The following is a 19,106-nucleotide window of genomic DNA, read 5'->3' on the forward strand; positions in this document are numbered from 1 at the left end:
TAAGTGGCATTATTTGAAGAGAAAAAAAGTTAGCTATCTAAAACATCAACCAGTTCAATAAAACCCTTTTTCACTGATTACAACTGTAATCTGTAATCTTCAGAGGATCTTTGGAGAATATAAAAAAGCACAGAAAAGGAAAGGAAATGGTTGGAAATGGTTGCGTGTACAAATAACCTTCTGGTGAACGTGTGTCATAACCTTCTGGTGAACTTGTGTCTAGTCTGTTGCCTGTATTTCCCCTTGTCATTAAGTATTTTGTTACTACATTTTAAGAAATGCCAATTGAGGATATAATTTCTATTTATTTATTATTTTTAAAAAATGTGAACATTTATTTTTGGCTGCGCTGGGTCTTCCTTGCTGCACGTGGGCTTTCTCTAGTTGTGCTGAGCAGTGACTGCTCTCTGGTTTCGCTGCACAGGTATCTCATTGAGGTGGCTTTTCTTGCTGCAGATCACAGGCTTTAGGGCGTGTGGGCTCAGCAGTTGTGGAGCACAGGCTTGGTTGCCTCCGGCATGTGGGGTCTTCCTGGACCAGAGATGGAACCCACGTCCCCAGCATTGGCAGACAGATTCTTAACCACTGGACCTCCAGGGAAGTCTCTGAGGATACCATTTTTAGAAAGAACCATAGTTTCTTTAACCAGTCCACTATCCGCCCATACACTTAGGTTTTACAGTTTTTCAGCATTATGAATCCTGATGTTATGAGCATCCTTAGATGTAAACTAGGTGCATATCCAGAGTCCTAGAAGAGACATTGCTTTGTCAGAAGGAAGACTTGTGTGCTTTGGATGAGACACATACACACAGACACACCCACCCACACCCACACACCCACCCACACCCACACACCCACCCCCACACACTCAAAAAGGCGGTTTGGCCCAACTTATTAAAAGTCTGAGTCTGAATATACAGCCATCACATTGTTTCAAGTTGTGACTCTTTACATTCTCACAGAAACACATTAGTCGAGCAGGATATGGGGCTTCCAACAGGGAGGGTTTGTGTTTTTTCCCCTGTGGATTATCTGTTCATTATTTTTGATTTTGCAAATGTTTCTACTGTTTCTTGCAACTAGCGCTGATCTTGAAGATGTTCGAGGGAGGGTCTTCGCCATGGCCCGAACAAAAGGAAAGGTGGTTTTTACTTTTGTTGTTGCAAACCTCTTGTACCAGTGTTTGGTATCATACTGGAGTTTCTCAAGAGTTGGGCTGTGTCTGTTGTTCTTTCTCTGTGATCACCTACAATTAGGTGGAACATGACTTTGCACATAAAGTTACACGAGGGCCACCCTGGGGATTAGTGGCAGTTTGGTGAGAAAGATGTACAGCCATTTGGCAGTTTGGCAGAATCTGCTGACTCAGATAATTTTGGGAGAAGACTTCTGAATTGTAGTCATTCTGTTTAAAGAGCCACAGTATCTAGTTCCCTGGTGGTGTAGTGGTTAGGATTCCAGGCTTTCACTGCTATGGCTTGGGTTCAGCCCCTCGCTGGGGAACGGAGATCTGCAAGCCACGCAGAACAGCCAAAAAAAGAAAAATAAAAAAACCTTAAAAATAAAACAAAGGTCACAAGTATCTAAATTTGGGGAGCCATGGCTGCGAGCTCCAGATCAGCAGCCAGAGCCGGGCCTCTCTGCCACGTATATGCTGGAGGTGTGTCTGGGGCTGTTCTTGGGTGGAACTGCGGCCGTCGCGGAGCCAGACCACCTGAGGGAGGTGGGCGTCACGGCAGTGCTGACAGTGGACTCAGAGGAGCCTAACTTCAAAACAGGGGGCTGGGGTCGAGGGTCTACGGAGTCTCTTCGTGCCAGCACTGGACAAACCCGAGACCGACCTGTTCAGTCACCTGGACCACTGTGTGGCCTTCATTGTCCAGGCTCGCACCGAGGGCCACGCGGTGCTGGCGCACTGCCATGCAGGGGCCAGTCGAAGTGTGACTGTAATAGCTGCTTTTAGGATGAAGACTGACCAGCTCACCTTTGAAAAAGCCTATGAAAACCTTAAGACTGTCAAGCCAGAGGCCAAGATGAATGAGGGGTTTGAGTGGCAACTGAAATTATACCAGGCAATGGGCTGTGAAGTAGATACCTCCAGTGCAGTTTATAAACAATATCATTTACAAAAGGTTACAGAGAAGTATCCAGAATTGCAGAACTTACCTCTAGAACTCTTTACTGTGGACCCATCTGCCATTTCACAAGGATTGAAAGATGGGGGTCTCTACAAATGTAGAAAGTGCAGGCGATCTTTATTTAGACAGTCTAGCATTTTGGATCATAATGAATGAAGTGGTCCTATAGCTTTTGCCCACAAGAGGATGATGCCGTCCCCCTTGCTTTCCACAGGGAGTCAGGCTCAGTGTACATCTTACTTCATTGAACCTGTACAGTGGATGGAATCCACTTTGTTGGGAGTGATGGATGGGCAGCTTTTACTGCTCCAAATGCAATGCCAAGTTGGGCTCTTTCAGCTGGTGTGGTGAACAGTGCTCATGTGGTGGATGGATAACACCTGCTTTCCAAATACATAAGAACAGAGCAGATGAGATGAAAATGCTGCTGGTTTGGGGATCACAAACAAGGAAAATATGAACTTGTTACATTTGATAACTTGCTGATATGTGCTACTCTTCCTTATTGTCATCTGTGGCAGATTGTGTAGTTTTTAGGCCATTAACATTTCATTTGCAGTGTGAGAAGATAAAATCACTTGATGTTACTTAGAAATTATACATTGTCAGCTTCTTATACTGTCTAAGTAGATTACTTTGTATAGAAATCAGAACTTTTTAATCATGTAAATTATACTTTGATATTAAAATCTTCTATAACCTAAATACTTTATTTCATATATATTAAAAGTTGTGATTTTTTCCTATCTTTTTAAAAAATTTATTCTTTAACTGGAGGAAAATTGCTCTACAGTCTTGTGCTGGTATCTGCTGTAGAAAAATGCAAATCAGCCATAATTACACATACGTCACCTCCTTAAAGTTGTGATTTTGGGAATGTTAGGTATGAATTCTCCAGGTCTAGATGGGCAGAATAATGTCCAAAAATTTAAAACTGTCATATTTAAGCGACATCCTTTTATTTCTAGAAAAAGGGACATTAGTAAAGCTACATAAGTCTGGCTTTTTCTTGGAAATGTAGAAGGAAAGGACATCAGTAAAATGCTGACTAAAATGTCAAAAAAAAAAGTACCTGAATTTACATGGTAGTAGTGAAGCAGGTTAATCTAGTGAAATCATTAAATTGTTTCTTGTTCTCTTCTAGTATCAATTTTAAAGACCCACAGTTTGCTGAAGATTACATTTTTAAAGCTGTCATGCTTCCGGGAGCAAGGTAACAACTGTACAAGTTAGAAAATATAAGCTCTTCAAGTTTATTTTGTGTAAGTGAAATCCATCCCTGTAACTAAATATTGTATTTTCAAATGGTTAGAAAACCCGCACCGGTCCTGAAACCTAGCGACTGGGAGAAATCCAGCAACGGACGGCAGTGGAAGCCCCAGCTCGGCTTTAACCGGGACCGGCGGCCTGTCCACCTGGATCCCGCAGCCTTCAGGGCTTTGGGGTGAGTGGTAGGTTTTTCTGTCTATGTATTTTGATTGTTCAGAATCTTCCATGGAGCATTGTCAGAACTTATACCACAGATATTCGAGATCATTAAAAACAACTGTTCTGCAGCTATTTTAATGACTTTGATGCTTTTCTTCATTTTTTAAATTCAATTCTGTGCCTTTGGTTTATCTGTTGCTTTGTGTTGCCTGAGAATTCCATTATTTTCTCTCAAGAGATTTTGCTGTCTCTGACCATTATTTCAAAAGCATGAAACATGCTCTTTACCCTCAAGAGAGTTGTGACTGGGTTAACCTCTGGGTGTTACAGTCCCTCTGTGAGGAGCCGCCAGCTCCTGGGCTCGTGCCCATGTGTTGAGACCTCCGTGATGCCTGAGTGTATCTCCTGCCGTGTTAGTGAGGTCAAGCCTCTCAAAGTGTCTGCTGGCCTTTTGTATCTCTTCTGCTGTGAATTTCTGTTTTTTATTCTTTGCTTTCATTAGCTTCAAATTTTCTTTTTTCTTGGCTATAAAAGAGGGAGCTTTGAAGCAGAAACACATAAAGCTGAGATAAAAAGAGCAAAGTGCTAGGGCGTGTATTAATGAGTTATCATCTGTGAATTGATGTTGGTAACTCATAAATAGATATTTCCAATTCATAGGAAAGCTTTAAGATTCAAAGTGGGCTTTAGGCAGTAGGTTACCATCAGTAGCATGTACTTTATGCAGTGACTAGTAAGGGACAGTGGCGTCATGGGCTTTGAGTCCTGAGTGTCTGGATCAAACACTTTGTCTACCACTGGATATTCTTATTAAAATTATAGAACCTCTCTCTGCCTCCGTTTTCTGTGTGTGAAATGGAGGTTGTAATCACATCAGCCTCGTGAAGTTGTGGGGATTAACTGCTTGGGATAGTTTCTAAACTGATATGTAAATGTGAGGTATTCAGCAGGTTGCTTGAAAGTCTTTAATAGTTAAAAAAAAAATTGAAGTCTAAAATACTCTCTACATTTCTTTTTTGCATTATTTCAGCCACTTTGGAAAGCAATGAAGAAATATCTCTAAGTAGAGTGTTAAGTTCTGAAGATCCTCTGAACTTTTGATCCAGATTCCTACTTAGAATTTATCCTGAGAAAATATTTTAGAGGAGCCTAGTTATACACCCATGTCTCTAGGCATTGCTGGCTATACTACTAGTACTAACTAGTACTAAATGAGTGGACAGGTTTAGTAATGTATGAGACACTAACATGTAAGTATTCTGTAATACTTAATACACATTACACTTAGGAAGACTGTGAAAGGTATAGAGAAATGTTTGATGCAATAAACTGAAAATAGTAAAATATAGAGCAGTAGTATATACAGGTGAACCCTGAACACCTGTGGGATTAGGGACACTCACCCACTGAAAATCTGCAGCTGTGGATTGTGCAGGACTCCGGTATTTACTGTTGAAAATACTCCACGTGTAAGTGGACCTGTGTTGTTCAAGGGTCAACTGTATAGTGATAGCAACAGCATAGGTCTTCAAGGGAAAAACTAAGTATAATGCAAAAAAAGAGAAATAGACTGAAATGATTTTTTTTTGCATAAAGTATTAAATATTTACATGATTATCAGGAGGATTTGGTGTAACAAATGAACATTTGCTGTCTCCATTATCACGTAATGTTTTGAACTTTGTTCATCATAAATCTTTCAACCTCTCGTTGTCTTGGTCAGATCTAGTAGTGACAAGATGACTGCTGGCATTTGTTTATTATAATAGTGATGGGTATGTCTGTATCTAACTTGTGTTTCGGCTGTGGGGGTCCTTTCACAGCCATGTTATGCCGAGAGGCTCCTCCGGAACTGGCGTCTACAGCAATGCTGCACCACCACCCCCAACTTTCCAGGGGAACATGTACCGGCCACTTCTGCGAGGACAAGCCCAGATTCCAAAGCTCATGTCAAGTACGTTTTCAATAATGGGTTCTATCTCCTAGCTTAAGTACTGCTTCAAAGGGTGGTTTCTGATCCACATTGCTAAAAGGGTGGACCTAACAGCGTAATTGCATTCATTTTAATTCATATCCCCAGGTAATGTTAACGTTTGTGCTCCATGGCTGTGCTCATTTTCTAGAAAATACAGGGCATGTACCAAGTTCTCAAAGCCTCTTTTCTTCATGAAGCCTTTGCATCTCCATTCCTGGTTGTCTGATTGCTTCCCAACCAGTCAGCCCCCGGGTGGCAGGGGAAGAGACAGTATGGCAAGATGCTGACATTTGTTAAGTCTGAGTGTCGTATCATTTAAGTTTTCTTCTGAATGTTTCAAAGAAACATTAAATTTAGAAAAAGCAGGAGGGGTTACTCTATTGCAGAGAGCCCTTAGAACTCTTTTAAAATCAAAGTTACACCTGTCAAAGAACCAGATTAAAGTGATGATTGTTGGGAAATATTTATGCCCTATATTTAGTAGTATTTCATGCTAATTTACTTACAAAAGCATTTTTAACCTGAAGCCCTGTAAGAAAGGAGTTCTGACAGTCTCTGGTTCTCAGGGTTCTGTTTTCACTGTGTTCTGTCTGTCTGTCTGTGTTTCTCTGTGTGTCCTGATGATAGTGAATGGAGCGTTGTTGCCTCCATCGTAAAGTCTGTGAACTTGAGCTGTTCAGTGAAGGAAGCACAGAGGGCATGGAGTTTAATAGGCTGTGGAGAGCTGCTTGGTACGATAGTTTCTTTAGCTACTTTTCCCCAAAAATTGAGCAAATAGTGTTTCTTAGCATTTCCATTTATATCTGTGTGTATGTATCAGGATGTACCCCCTAGAACTGAAGCATCTAATCGGTTTGACAGAGCTGTCTGTGCCCCAAGAGCTCACCAGTGGGTGAGGACACCTCCGGCGGATAGTTAAAGCCTCCTCTTCACTCACACGCTCCTCGTCATTGCCTTTCTTCTGTGGCTCTTGGCCATTTACTTCTATCTGCTGTTACCACGGCTTCCCAAGAGGAGAACAAAATAAGATGCAAATACTAGACCCAGGTGTAATCCATCTATGTATGTGTCTTGGTTTAGTCAGTCATTCTCAAGACTACGGTTGTGGGGAATTTCGCAGGTTACTGTGTCGAGTAGAGTTTCTGAGGTTTGAGAAGCACAGGTGAAAGAAAGCACAGGCTCCATGTTAAGCAGCTTCCTTCCATCATCAATCAGTGCATTCCGGGTTTGATGTCCTTTTTTCAAATATACATCAAAGTGAATACAGCCACAACGATAACAAGCTTTTTCATGGACCTCTAATAAACCATCTTTTATATCACCTGTGATATGCAACACACTTGGGAAGTATTACCCAGGTCAGTAGTTCTAATCAGGGCATCACAGACCCAAATGAGAATCTGTATAAGTGGGCCTAGTTCGATTCCTGGTCAGGGAACTAGATCTCACATGTTGCAACTAAACATCCCACATGCTGCAGCTAAGACCTGGTGCAGGCAAAATAAGATAAATAAAATTTTTAAAATAAAAATTAAAAATAGGAAATAGGCTTTGTAGAGTAGGGATTCACTTTGAGCAAGAAACAGGTGGCCCTCCCTGCCTGGTGACTTGTAAACATCATTTTCCTGTTGCTTGCTTGTATATATATAAAGAGTTGATTTTTGAATATTGACTGATAGTGTCACTAAAATTCATTTACTCTGAAGTCTTGTCTGTATGTTCTTTTGGATTTTGCCCTTTTCATTCATGTCATCTGTGAGTAGTGACAGTTTTATGTATTCATTTTCTGATCTTAATGCCTTTGGTCTTTTTTACTTTATTGCACTACCCAGGACCTCTAGTGTGATTCAACATAAGTGGTGATGCTGGGCATCCTTGTTTCATTCCCAGTCTTCAGGGGAAGACTTGTAACATTTCACCATTAAATATGATATTGGCTATAGTTTAATTTTTAGGTAAAATTTTAATTTATATTTTAAGAATTAAAAAATTTTAATGTATAGATAACCTTTGTTAGGTTGGAGGAGTTTCCTTCTATTCCTTGTTTCTAGTGGGTATTGGATTTTATCAACTGCTTTTCCTCCATTTCTTGAGATGGTAATGTTTGTTTCTTTGTTTTATATTTTTTCTCCTTCTGTTACATGGTGAATGACACAGACTGATTTTTGACTGTTAGACTAACCTGGCATTACTGGAATGAGCCTAATGTTGATTTATCCGTGTGTGTGTGTGTGTGTGTTAGCATTTTGTGGGATATTGATTCATGTCTATGATTTGAGAGATAAGTTTACAGCTTCACACATTCTGGGCTCATAAAACAAGTTAAAAAGTGTTCCCTACATTTTTATTTCTCTAGTAAGGGTTACTGTGAGATTGTTGTCATGTCTTAATCCTTCCAAGAATTCAGTGGTTTGTGTGAGTCTCTTTTTTTGCAAGAGCTTTTTAAAGCTTCTCAAAGGAGAAAAGTGCACAGTTACATCTCATTTCTAGAAGTACAACTCGGTTGTGGAAAGGCTTGGTGGTGGTTCTGGTTAGGGAGAGAGGCGAAAGTCTGCACTCATCTGTGGTCACACTTGTACAGTAAGCACAGACAAATGCTGTAGCTGTCAGGAAAGGAAATTCCATGTCCTGCTAAGTTTCACCAATACTCTTCACACACAGCTCAACATAAGATTTGGCCTTTCTTCTTTCTTTTCTTTTTTTTTTTAAGTTTACTGTCATTAAGATTTTTATGGCATATTTATCTCATGGCCTCTTGTGACCTCTCAGTTTCTATTTATGCAGACAGGCCTAATCCCTGCATGTATGCCAACCAGTCTGTCTGTCCATCCATCCATCTGTCCATCAGTATCTCTCTCTATATTTCCTGTCTGATTTGTATCTGATCCTTTACATTTTCATATCTTTTTTGAATACCAAGTGCTTTAGGGTGGCGATACCCTTTTAAGAAGAGCAGTGATAAGATCTTTTCTTATTTTCTCCCCATGAGTCTGTGTTGTCAAGACCCTCACTCCCAGAGTGCATGTGTGAAGTGTGCTTGTTTCCTCTCCTATGTTAATTAGATGTGTGTATTCTAAACTTCGAAAATAGTGAAAGTAGTATGCAGATCCTCAGTCTTGCCTCCTGGAGATCTTGAGCTTCTGAGTCTCGGGTTGAGGAGGCAGCTCTCCTGGTGCTTCTGACATAAAATAACATGAGACTCACCTCAGCCAACAGCGCAAGTGCACGTGGACCGTGGCGTGGCGTGGTGCAGTGGGCGTGGTCCTGGCTTCCCCTCCACCCCTCGGCAGCCTGTGACTTCAGGCAGGCTTTGATCAGGACTCAGTGCTGTTTCATTTCTGAAATGGTACAGAGAACACCCATCTCACAAAATTCCATGACAAATGAGTTTAAGTTATTAAGTACTTGAACCAGTACCTGGCACATGGTACATGCTATGAAGGTATTAAGTGAATCCTCTATATAGCGTTCCTCTCTATAGAATTTTGAATTTTAAGTTTTGGTTAGAAATAGTTGTAGTAAAATTGAAATCTAAACTGGTTAGTCAGTCTTTTAAAATATTTGTAGTATCATAGCTGTTTCTTCATGTGGTGCTGAGTTCCATCAAGGAGAGCCACTGGTCACAGAGCCAGTTTCTGTCAAGTGTCTGCTGCAGGCGTCTCACTGTTGGTCTTTGATTTGTCTTTGATGTGTCAGTTTTTGGCTGATGGGTGATTGTCCGGGGACTGTTGGAGTCAAGTGCAGCCTTGAGTGCTCGGCATGAATAAAGCATTCGCTTCTGCAGCCTGGAGAACGTGGCATGTCACTTCTCTTCATTTCATGTAAACTTGTCAATTATCTGCATTTGAAAAGTGATTTTTGATTAGTGGCAATCAGTAAACATGGAATCTTTTCTGTGATTGCCACAGTGATTAGGTAAATTGTCACTTGAGGAGCTGTTGGTAAAGCCTTGGTTTCTGTGGCCGTAGATCGCTAGAAAACGGATGTGTTTTTAAAGATCACGGGGAAAAATTAGCTCTCATTTTTTTTCTCTCTTCTGCTTCTACCTTTCTGAAGTGCAATTCAGTATCAGAATTTTTTTTCCCCCTCTCTAATGGATCTTCTGTCAGAGCCATACAAATGAATGATAATAAGTTTGTTTTACATTCTACTTCATTACTTCTCAGCCAGGAAGTATTTCTGCTTTATGAACACTTAAGGGCCATATATATTGTTCAGAGCCACATGAAGAGATTTGTTTAAAGGTAGCCTTGAAGTTTGTCAATCCTCTTTAGTTTTCTTCTTTGATGGAGAGCAAGAGGTATTTTAATAGTCGTGTGATGGAATTTTTAAAAGTCTTACAAAATTTGCTTAGGTTTTTAACAAAAAATGATAGTTTTTGCATGTGCTGAGTTTGGAAAGAAAATTGTCTTGGTGGTTAGAAATAGTGAACGAGAAACAGAGAGGAAAGCACCTGGCATACCAGAGTTGGTGGGGTAGGAACTCCGGCCTCTTTCCTGGTCTGCCTCTCCAAAGAAAACATTTGTGCGCTGTGAACTTTACATTCTGGTTCTCCTTAGAAATATTGGTGTGCTTAATCTAACGACGTGGCATATTCGGTTATAGTGAATAATCTAGGATGTTGAGGACTTTCCCTCTACTTAAAGCTGTTCCTGGGAGGAGAACAGAGGACCACAGAGAAACATCATCAGCATTGTTCCCGGTTTGACTGCTACTAATTTGGTTTTTAGGGCTTCCCGGGTGGCTCAGTGGTAAGTGCCAGTGCAGGAGATGCAGTTTCAATCCCTTGGTTGGGAAGATCCCCTGGAGAAGGAAATGGCAACCCATTCCAGTGTTCTTACCTGGAGAATCCCATGGACAGAGGAGCTGGTGGGCTACAGTCCATAGGGTCACAAAAGAGTTGGACACAACTGAGCAACTAAACAACAGTTTGGTTTTAAAGAGATGACAGGGAGTCATGATTCACATTGACTGGAAATGCATCCCTCTTTCAGTTTGGAATGGCAAGCTGCTTGGGAGTGATGGAGGTGGAGGCCTCACGCACGCGTGCACCGTTGGCCCAGGACTGGGCTCCCCTAGGCTGGTTTGTCTACCTCGGAGGCTTTTTTTGGGCCAGCACCTTGGCCATGTTGCTTCCAAAGCGGAAATAGCCAGGTGCTTCCTGCTGGAACCCTTGTGAGCAGCCAGGTGCCTTTACTTGTTCCTGATTCTCCTTGGCAGGAGGTTTTAAAGCACCATTCTACTTCTCTTTCTTTTTCTCCTCAAGTAAACCCAGATTGCATCTTTTTGGTTGCCAACCAGAGATAAGCTTTCCTTTCTTCTTTCCTTTTAGAAAGTAATTTTGAAAAGCATGTTTCTAGTTTGTGTTTCTATTAAAATGTGAGCTTGAATACATTATGGTAAGCCTTGTTGTCCTTGGGCCTTGGGAGTCTGGAGGCCTTACTGTCCTCACACGGAGACCTCATTAGACAACTCCTGGAACAGCTGGTCACACTCAGACCCTGCCAGAAGGTGGCCGAGGTGGCCGAGACTGGGGGCCAGAGCAGTGGATAGTTGATACCAACTGTGGGCCTCGCTGGGGGTGCCCTGCACCCTATTTACACAGAGGGCGGCAGCCACTTACCTGTTCCTTGTCATTCATTCAGTGTTCCCGGCTTCGCTTCATGTTAGGGGAAGAGGTTTGACTGTCAGAAAACAGCAGGGAAGTAGGCGATCCCTTGTGAGCACATCCTCTGGCCTGTTTTGGAGAGACTGTGCTGTCTGAGTCCTGTCAGCACAGCTCAGAAAGTCAGGGTGCTTTCCGGTTGACATGTTTAAGGGTCAGATTTTAGACTTTCTATTAAAGTTACTGTTTGTTCAGTTTTTGTTTATGGATAAAGCCAAAATACCATCGTTTTGCACAGCACTTAAAATATGAGTGTAAAATACATACATATGTCTTTGCATACACGTACACACACAGCAAGGGAGAGAGAAACATGTGAGTTTAATGAGAAAGCCTTCTAAAACTAAAAGCTATGTTTTCTTATCAAAGGAGAAATAATGTTGAGCTTGTTGATTTCATATCTTTTCACTTTTCCATGGTATGTATTTATGCTAGTTATCATATTCGGTCTCAATTTTTCCCAAGAATTGTTAATTATAATATATGTGGGTAGCTGAATAATAATTACTTTTCAAAAACAAAAAATCTGCTGTTTAATCCTTTCCTGTTTATCTTCCAGATGTGAGGCCCCAGGACTCCTGGCGAGGTCCCCCTCCCCTTTTTCAGCAGCAAAGATTTGACAGGTAATACTAAAGCAGACATGAGTTTTCAGTAATTTTTCACACCAGTATTTGAGGTTTGGGCTTTCTCTGTAGTATGAAATGTACTTTCTCCCCTCTAAAGAATTTCTCTTGAGCCTGTTCTTTAGGAAAATACATGGTTAACACACTGAAGTAAAAGATTCATATTTATATAGTTTCCTGCTTTTCTTGGTTCGTAGCCTTTACTTTATTGATGCTTTTGAGGTGCCCTGAAAAATGCAACACAGAGAGCTTAAAATTGTATTAGGTTTTGGTCAGGCTAAACAAATTTCTTTTTAGAAGAGTTGTGCAGCTTAATGAGGCATAACTAATGGGGTTCCACTTTTATCATTTCTTTGCCGGCAACACAGTGTCAGTACAGACCAACCATTGATTCTTGCTGCAGACCTCTTGAAGTCCTAATCAGCTTCTTTGGTACAACTTTTTCAGGGTTGACAAGCTTATTGTAGTGCAGTGTCACTGTAGGTCAGTAGTTATTAGTTGCCACTGAAAACAGTTTCTTCAACTACTTAAGACTGAACTGAATTAAACGCAGAAGGGACTCAGAAGAGGATTATGGGATCTGCAGTCTAATAAGTACCACCGACGAGGAAGAATGTGACATGGTTTAATAACAAGGGATGTTTGACATGTGTTCTTTCATTGATAAGTTGTGCTCGCCTAAGTCAGGTGGTCTCTGCACGACAAGGCAGCCAGGCATGTTATGAATAATTATATTAACATCTGAAGAATAATTTTTAAGGGCAGCTTTAAAGTCTGTCGTCTCATGCTGGTCTTGCCCGCATCAGTAAATGCCGAGACGAGTTTAAGCCTCCTCCTAGCACGGCTTCCTTCTTTGCCTTCCCAGTCATGATCTGTTTTGTTTGCCTCTCCTCTGCCGTTTTAGCAGTCTGATCTGTTCACATCTGAAATGAATGAAGTGTTATTTGAACAGGGTTATAACCTCTACCCCCTTTAAGAAAGTTCTTTTTTTAGAGACTCCAAAACCTCATTTCATTATTTTCTTCAAGAAGATAAATTATGTTATTCAATTGTTTATTAATAGTATCAGCAACTTAGTGCAAGCTGCATTCTAATTTGGAACAGCTGCTCTTGCCTGTGTTTACGTTCTGCTTTCAGTGTGAGTGCTCAGGGCACATGATATGTGCCACTTCAGCATCCTCAGAGTGGCACCATCGCCACACTAAATGAGTGAGGGGTGAATTTTTCTAAATACGTATTATCACATTCACACTGATCTTTCCTTAGATAACCTTCTTCTGCAGAACTTTTGTCACGTTTGCTGTTTAAGATTTGGTTTCCCCACTTTGTTGCTTGCTTTTTCCCGTGTTATTAAATACTCACCGATATTAATAATCACCAAAGTGCCAGCACTGTGCTAATAACATGCTTTTAGAAACATGAATTCATTTATTCCTCCTGTCGCCCCTTTGAAGTAGATGTTATTACTTTTACAGATGAGGAAACTGAAGCCCACAGTTCAGTAGCTTATCTGAGGTCTCTCTTCCATACCGTTCTTTACCAAGAAACTTTTCACCCAAGCAAAACTCACTGGAAAACTGGCTGTGAGCATCCTGTCCTGTGAAGCCACAGGGACTTCAGAGAAGTCCTTCCCCTTCTGAGGCATCCTTTCTTCAGTCCTACAGCCTTCCTTCCCTCTCCACATTAAGCCCCCTAAGATCGTCACTTATGTCCTGACATCCGTTGGGTTTTCTTTGATCTATGATCTGTGCCCTAGTCAAGTTGGTATCTTCTTGATTGACTCTGTGAACCCAACAGATTTGAGGTGTGTTCTGTAGGAGTTTTGGTGTACTTTCAGTCAGAAACTAAAACCGTGCCATAAGGCAGAAGTTACATGTGAGCTTAATAGAATTCTTTCTTATGTCTTAGAGTGTGGTCATTTAAGAAACACACTGTTTATTCTTAAAGAAAACAGAGTTTGAATTTAGCCTCCTAAACGTCTCCATTAGCCAGCCTTTCAGCAGATACATCACTCATTTCTGTAGCCTGTGTCAGTCTAACCTTGCTGACCTTACGTGACATAGAGAACATACAAACTCACTTTGACTTTGCTGAGATGTCACAACTGGCAAGTAGAATTCTTACTAGAACCAGATTTCACTGATCATTAGTTCAGTACTTTTCCATTGCACTGTTAAGTATTTGGTTGAGAACCCTAATAGAGAAGAAAATTTTTTAAGTATACTTTTTTATTTTTAACATAAACTACCCTGTTCCTTGAATTAATTCCTACTTTGAGATAGTATTTATAATTCATATATTCATTTCACTTAAATTACAACAGGAGCACCCCACTCCCACCTTTGCCTCCCCTCAAAAAGACAACCTGATGGTGTCCTCATGATAGCCGTCATCATGATGGTGATTGAGGTCCAGCTCGTGCCTCCTCCTCCCCTGGGTGCTGCCCTATTGTCTGTGTCCTTACCAGTGGGGGAGTCTCTTTTCTGGCCATATCTTATCCAAAGTGGCCATTTAGTTTTTTAACTTAATGGGCACTAAGCCCAATTGTAGATTTTTAAAAGCTGATTTGTCATGTACATATATATGTGTGTGTGTGTGTGTGTGTGTGTAGTTATAAATTTAAAATATCCCAATGAGTAGTATATAATTATGTCATACTGCCAGCTACTTTCCAAAACAGTAATTCAGAAACTTAAGAATATTGTTGCCATCCACGGTGTGGAATGCCTCAAATAAGTTGCCTCAATCAATAGCTACTCATTTAAAAAAATGTGTGTCAGCCTCAGCACTTCTGTCTCACATTTAGAATGTATTTTCCAGGGCAGATTTCAGTTTGTAAAAGTGTTTGCAAACTGATATAATTAGTATAGAAATATGATTAACTTATGTATAATAAAGGCCTTTCTGCCACTACCAAGCAGAAGAGGGTAGTTCATACATGTCCCGCTTACATGACTCTTTCCATTAATTATATTTGTAACTATTTGATTAAATTATTATTTTTATACTTTTGTCAAAAACCATTTCAGGTAATCATTTTAAACCAAAAGGAGCACTTTGTGCTTCTGCATTGTGGCCTTGTTCCTGTCTTTAGGTCATAAAATAATGTAGAAGTGCATTTATAATGTATTTTAGCCATGCCAGCTGATTTTCCTGAAACTCAGTTGACTGAGTTTCACTGTTGTAAAACTGTAGAGAAAACATGAGCTGTGTGTGAAACAAGCAGGTTTTGCATTAATGGCCCAATTTTCACGAGCCTCCTTGGTCACAGCACGAAGCTTAACTGCTCAGTCCTGCAGAAACTGGAAGAGACTGTGTCTTCTCTGCAAACAGAGCTGTTCCTGCTTCACAGTTGAGCCATTCTCGCTGAAATATATTTATATTAGTGAATTCAAAAATAATTAAAAGCCCCAAATATATGCATATTCTTTCTGAGGTATAGATCTTTCAGTTTATTTTGACTCACAGCAGATTATATTATTAGAGTTCTGGTCCCACCACTGTGAAGAATAGCACTGGCCTTTCTAGAATTCTTTAGAGAGCAGTTCTTGGAGACATCACACAAAAATAGTTTTCTTTGCTGGTTTTGTTTTTTTTTAAAGGGCAAGCTCCAAGTGAAGGAAGGAGAGTGGGGGTGGAGAGGATGGATTCAGGCTTGAATAGCTGAGAGAAGAATGCATTACCCAGTGAGCCCAGCTTTGGGCTTTCCCCGCTAAGACCTAGGCAGTGAGATTCATATGCTGATGTGGTCATAGCTAATACCAGCTACTCAGTGTGTTAGCAAATTTCAGGTTTTCTTATAATTTCTCCCAATGTCTGTAACAGCCCCCAAAGCTTCTTCTACTGCTGAAATACACTGGGGAATTTTGCTACTGTTTATTCTTGGTAGTGACTGTTGAATAAAATGGAAGTTGAGGAAAATACCTCAAGAAAGCTGTGTCATACAGGGTGATTGCCTTTAGAGGGTAAATCTTTGCTACACTGTTTATGTGACAGCTTTAAATTGTTATGATTTAATACTTCATACCTGTTGTTTTGTATCTGCAGAGTTAAAATAGGCACTTGAAAACAATTAAAACATTTCTTTTGACCAGTAATCCGGGCCAGCAAACTGGGTTATAATAGCTTTTGAATCTGTGTTCCCATGTAAACTGTACACCAAATGCCAGTCAGTCCATGCCAATTAGTGCTCATGTTGCTAGGTCACCATGGTCAATTGAAAGCCGCATCAATAGAACTTGAAAAGGTTTCCTCCCGATCAGACCTTCTGACATATTGAGCAGAATAATGGATGGGAAAAAACAGCCAAGTCCCCTACCCTAGATTCAAAATACTCAGCAGTAAGAATTCATTTGCAGCGTGCAATTAACTAGAAAGAATAGACTCGAAGAACGAGCCTGGACATTTTTAAAAATAAAGCTTCATTCTCTTGTCTCATGCATGTTTACTCTTTGGATAGCATCTTAAAATGTAGCCAACTTGGTGATGTTGGGTCCAAAACTTGAGTGACTAAAAAGGAAACTTTACAATTGAAGATGAACAGTTTTTTTTTTTTTTTAAAGTCATATCTTTCTGATTCAACTGACTTTTAAACAAATGCTGATATTTCATGAAATATGTTACACTACACTTGCTGTGAGGGACCTAAAGGCCACTCTGATCCTATATATCCCATATGACAAATCCAGGCACATTGGATTGTCCCAAATTTGGAAATGATACCTGTGAGATTTTGACCTTTAACGTAAATGTGATGCTTTTCCACAGAGGTGTTGGGGCCGAACCTCTGCTACCATGGAACCGGATGCTCCAAACCCAAAATGCAGCCTTCCAGCCAAACCAGTACCAGATGTTAGCTGGGCCGGGCGGGTATCCACCCAGACGTGACGATCGTGGAGGGAGACAGGTGATGAATGTGGTGTGGGCTTTGGGGTGGAAAGCTTACTGCTCACTTTGTCCTAACCGTACCTCTTGGGACTCAATGGTTGGTCCTAACCGTACCTCTTGGGACTCAATGGTTGGTTGGTTGGTTTAAAATATATCTATGTCAGTACTGTTACGAGTAGCTCAGTTGCCCTTGGATCTTTCATTAAAAATGTTTATGGGATGAGTATCTGCCTCACTAAATAGGTTATACTTTGAAGATGCTGAAAAATTTTCAGACCAAAAGCCCCTTTAATCACAGCAGTCCAATATTTAGCACAAATATGGTCCAACACCAAAACATATTGTTTCTCTTTATGATGTTGCTTTTTGTTTTATCAGAAACTAGATCTCTCAAAAGGAATGGTAATTTTATAGAAGCTGAAAGTAATCTCTCACCTTTTCAGCTGTTACCTTTATTCCCCTTAGGAGTTTTCTGTCTTGATTTATCTGTTGTGTCTTCATGGGATGAAATCTCTCCTAATTTCCCACTTTTTTTTTTTTTAACTAAATTTAAACCAGCTATACATTGAATGAGTATAGTAATTCCTAGACAAATTCAGTAAGAGGAAGCTTTATTTCCTTCTCTTTATAACATCCAGTTGTAGCAACATTTAAGCCTGAGGTCTGTTTGTCTCAGTCTGTCCCTCAGCCATTTGACACCCTGGCTAGTATTTACATGCTCTTTAATTCAGTGCTTGCCAGAAAGCAGGGTCTGAATGCAGTGATTCAGAGTGTGTAGTATTCATGGAGTTGGCACCTGCAGTGATGTGAAGTGGTTATTAAATTGCTTACCTTGTGTTACCTCAGCCTTTTGCAGTGCTTCAAATATTAACTTTCTAATTCAAGTTCTTGCCATGTGTCCCTTTGTCCTGACAACTGGGAAGAATCTCCTGCCAGCTAAGAAAAATCTTTTCTTCACACTTTTTTTGGTGTACTCTTAAAAGTCTCAGTTCACTTTACAAGAAAATAACCATCTTAGTTGTCCTTTGAGAGAATTTTGTAACAGTTCTTTAGACGTATAATATTACTTTACATACATACTGTCTGCCCAGAATCTCGACAGATGCTATATATCAGCAGGTTCTTTAGGTCGAGACTTTATGCTGCTAGAGTCAAGGTGACAACCAGGCAACCGAAACAGTGACTATTATTGAAAGGAAGGTGTACCTGCAACTAGAAGTTGCTCTGGAGAAATTTGAGTCTAGTCCCCTCATTTTCCAAGTCAGGAATTGAAACCTCAGATCTCCAGTTATTCAGCAGCAGAGCTGGGGGTGCCTGTTAACTTCTGACCCCAGTTCAGTGGCTCTCTTGCCTCCTTTAAAGGAGACCCTCCCTTTAGAGGAGCTTTCTGCTGTTCCAGGAGGTATAATTGTTATTCACTCAGGAGATCTAAATCGTTTAGGACCTTTCGGAAATACATGTCTTGTTCAGCCTTTTTTCTGCAGAGATTTCTTTTTCAATTAGAATTTTGAAGCACTATTAAATTGTAGAAGTTCACTGTTAAAACCAGTAAAATTATACTTTCAGTATATTTTTAGTGGAGAACTAGTAAAGTGCTCTGAGCTTCAGTATGGGGAAAGGGGTCCATTTCAGAATCCTCCCTAGAAATGAGGAGTTGTGAAGGCAGACACATCACATTTATCTTTAGGTTGTACTGAAATGGTGTTTGGAAGCATACTAGGAAGTGTTATGAAAGTTCCCTGTAATTGATTATGTAATAACCTAATGTGGTCTACTATTATTTATAGCTAAACAAACAAAAATGCCTAAAATTAATAGTTCATTAGGAGAAGGCAATGGCAACCCACTCCAGTACTCTTGCCTGGAAAATCCCATGGACAGAGGAGCCTGGTAGGCTGCAGTCCATGGGGTCGCACAGAGTCAGACATGACTGAAGCAACTTAGCAGCAGCAGGCTTCAGCTGAGGCAGCAAGCTCCTGCCTTGGTTAAGCAAAATGGCTTTCCTAGTCTAATGTGTCTGAGGATGACATGGGCACCTTCCTACAATGTGGCCTGAAATACCATGGGGATGGGGGAGGGGCTGGTGGTGGGCGAGACTGACAAGTGTTTTACACGAGACACTTAACTGTCCTTCATCTGTGTACATTTTAAGGAATTTCTTATGTGCTTGTTAAGGCTGAGTTGGTTATTTGTCAGTGATAGCATTTATGCTAATTTCCACTTGCGTGCAGCTTTGGAAAAGGCTGAAAACCAAATACACGTGTTTATGGAGATCATCCATGTGATATACCTATAAGAAATAGTCCCTTTCTTTTTGGTGTGTTTTTCCATCGGAAGTAAGATTAATTTCTTTGCAGGAGGATTAATCCACAAAGTAAACTTTTGCT

The 19,106-nt window shown here is 40.5% G+C and overlaps 1 protein-coding gene and 1 pseudogene across 7 annotated transcripts in view; both read left to right on the plus strand.

Annotated features, from left to right (window-relative positions):
- The window catches only part of XRN2 (5'-3' exoribonuclease 2), a 65,663-nt gene that overhangs the window by 45,991 nt on the left and 566 nt on the right, over window positions 1-19,106 (plus strand). For all 7 annotated transcript variants that reach the window (XM_069546495.1, XM_069546498.1, XM_069546500.1 and 4 more), the window contains 5 exons: window positions 3,286-3,354; window positions 3,454-3,585; window positions 5,393-5,523; window positions 11,769-11,832; window positions 16,600-16,738. In XM_069546495.1, the coding sequence (XP_069402596.1) occupies window positions 3,286-3,354; window positions 3,454-3,585; window positions 5,393-5,523; window positions 11,769-11,832; window positions 16,600-16,738 (535 nt within the window). The remainder of the gene's footprint in view (window positions 1-3,285; window positions 3,355-3,453; window positions 3,586-5,392; window positions 5,524-11,768; window positions 11,833-16,599; window positions 16,739-19,106) is intronic.
- Window positions 1,124-2,674, plus strand: LOC138417251 (dual specificity protein phosphatase 12 pseudogene; annotated as a pseudogene).

This window comes from Ovis canadensis, chromosome 13 (genome assembly GCF_042477335.2).
Source record: "Ovis canadensis isolate MfBH-ARS-UI-01 breed Bighorn chromosome 13, ARS-UI_OviCan_v2, whole genome shotgun sequence".
In the NCBI taxonomy this organism is placed as follows: domain Eukaryota; kingdom Metazoa; phylum Chordata; class Mammalia; order Artiodactyla; family Bovidae; genus Ovis; species Ovis canadensis.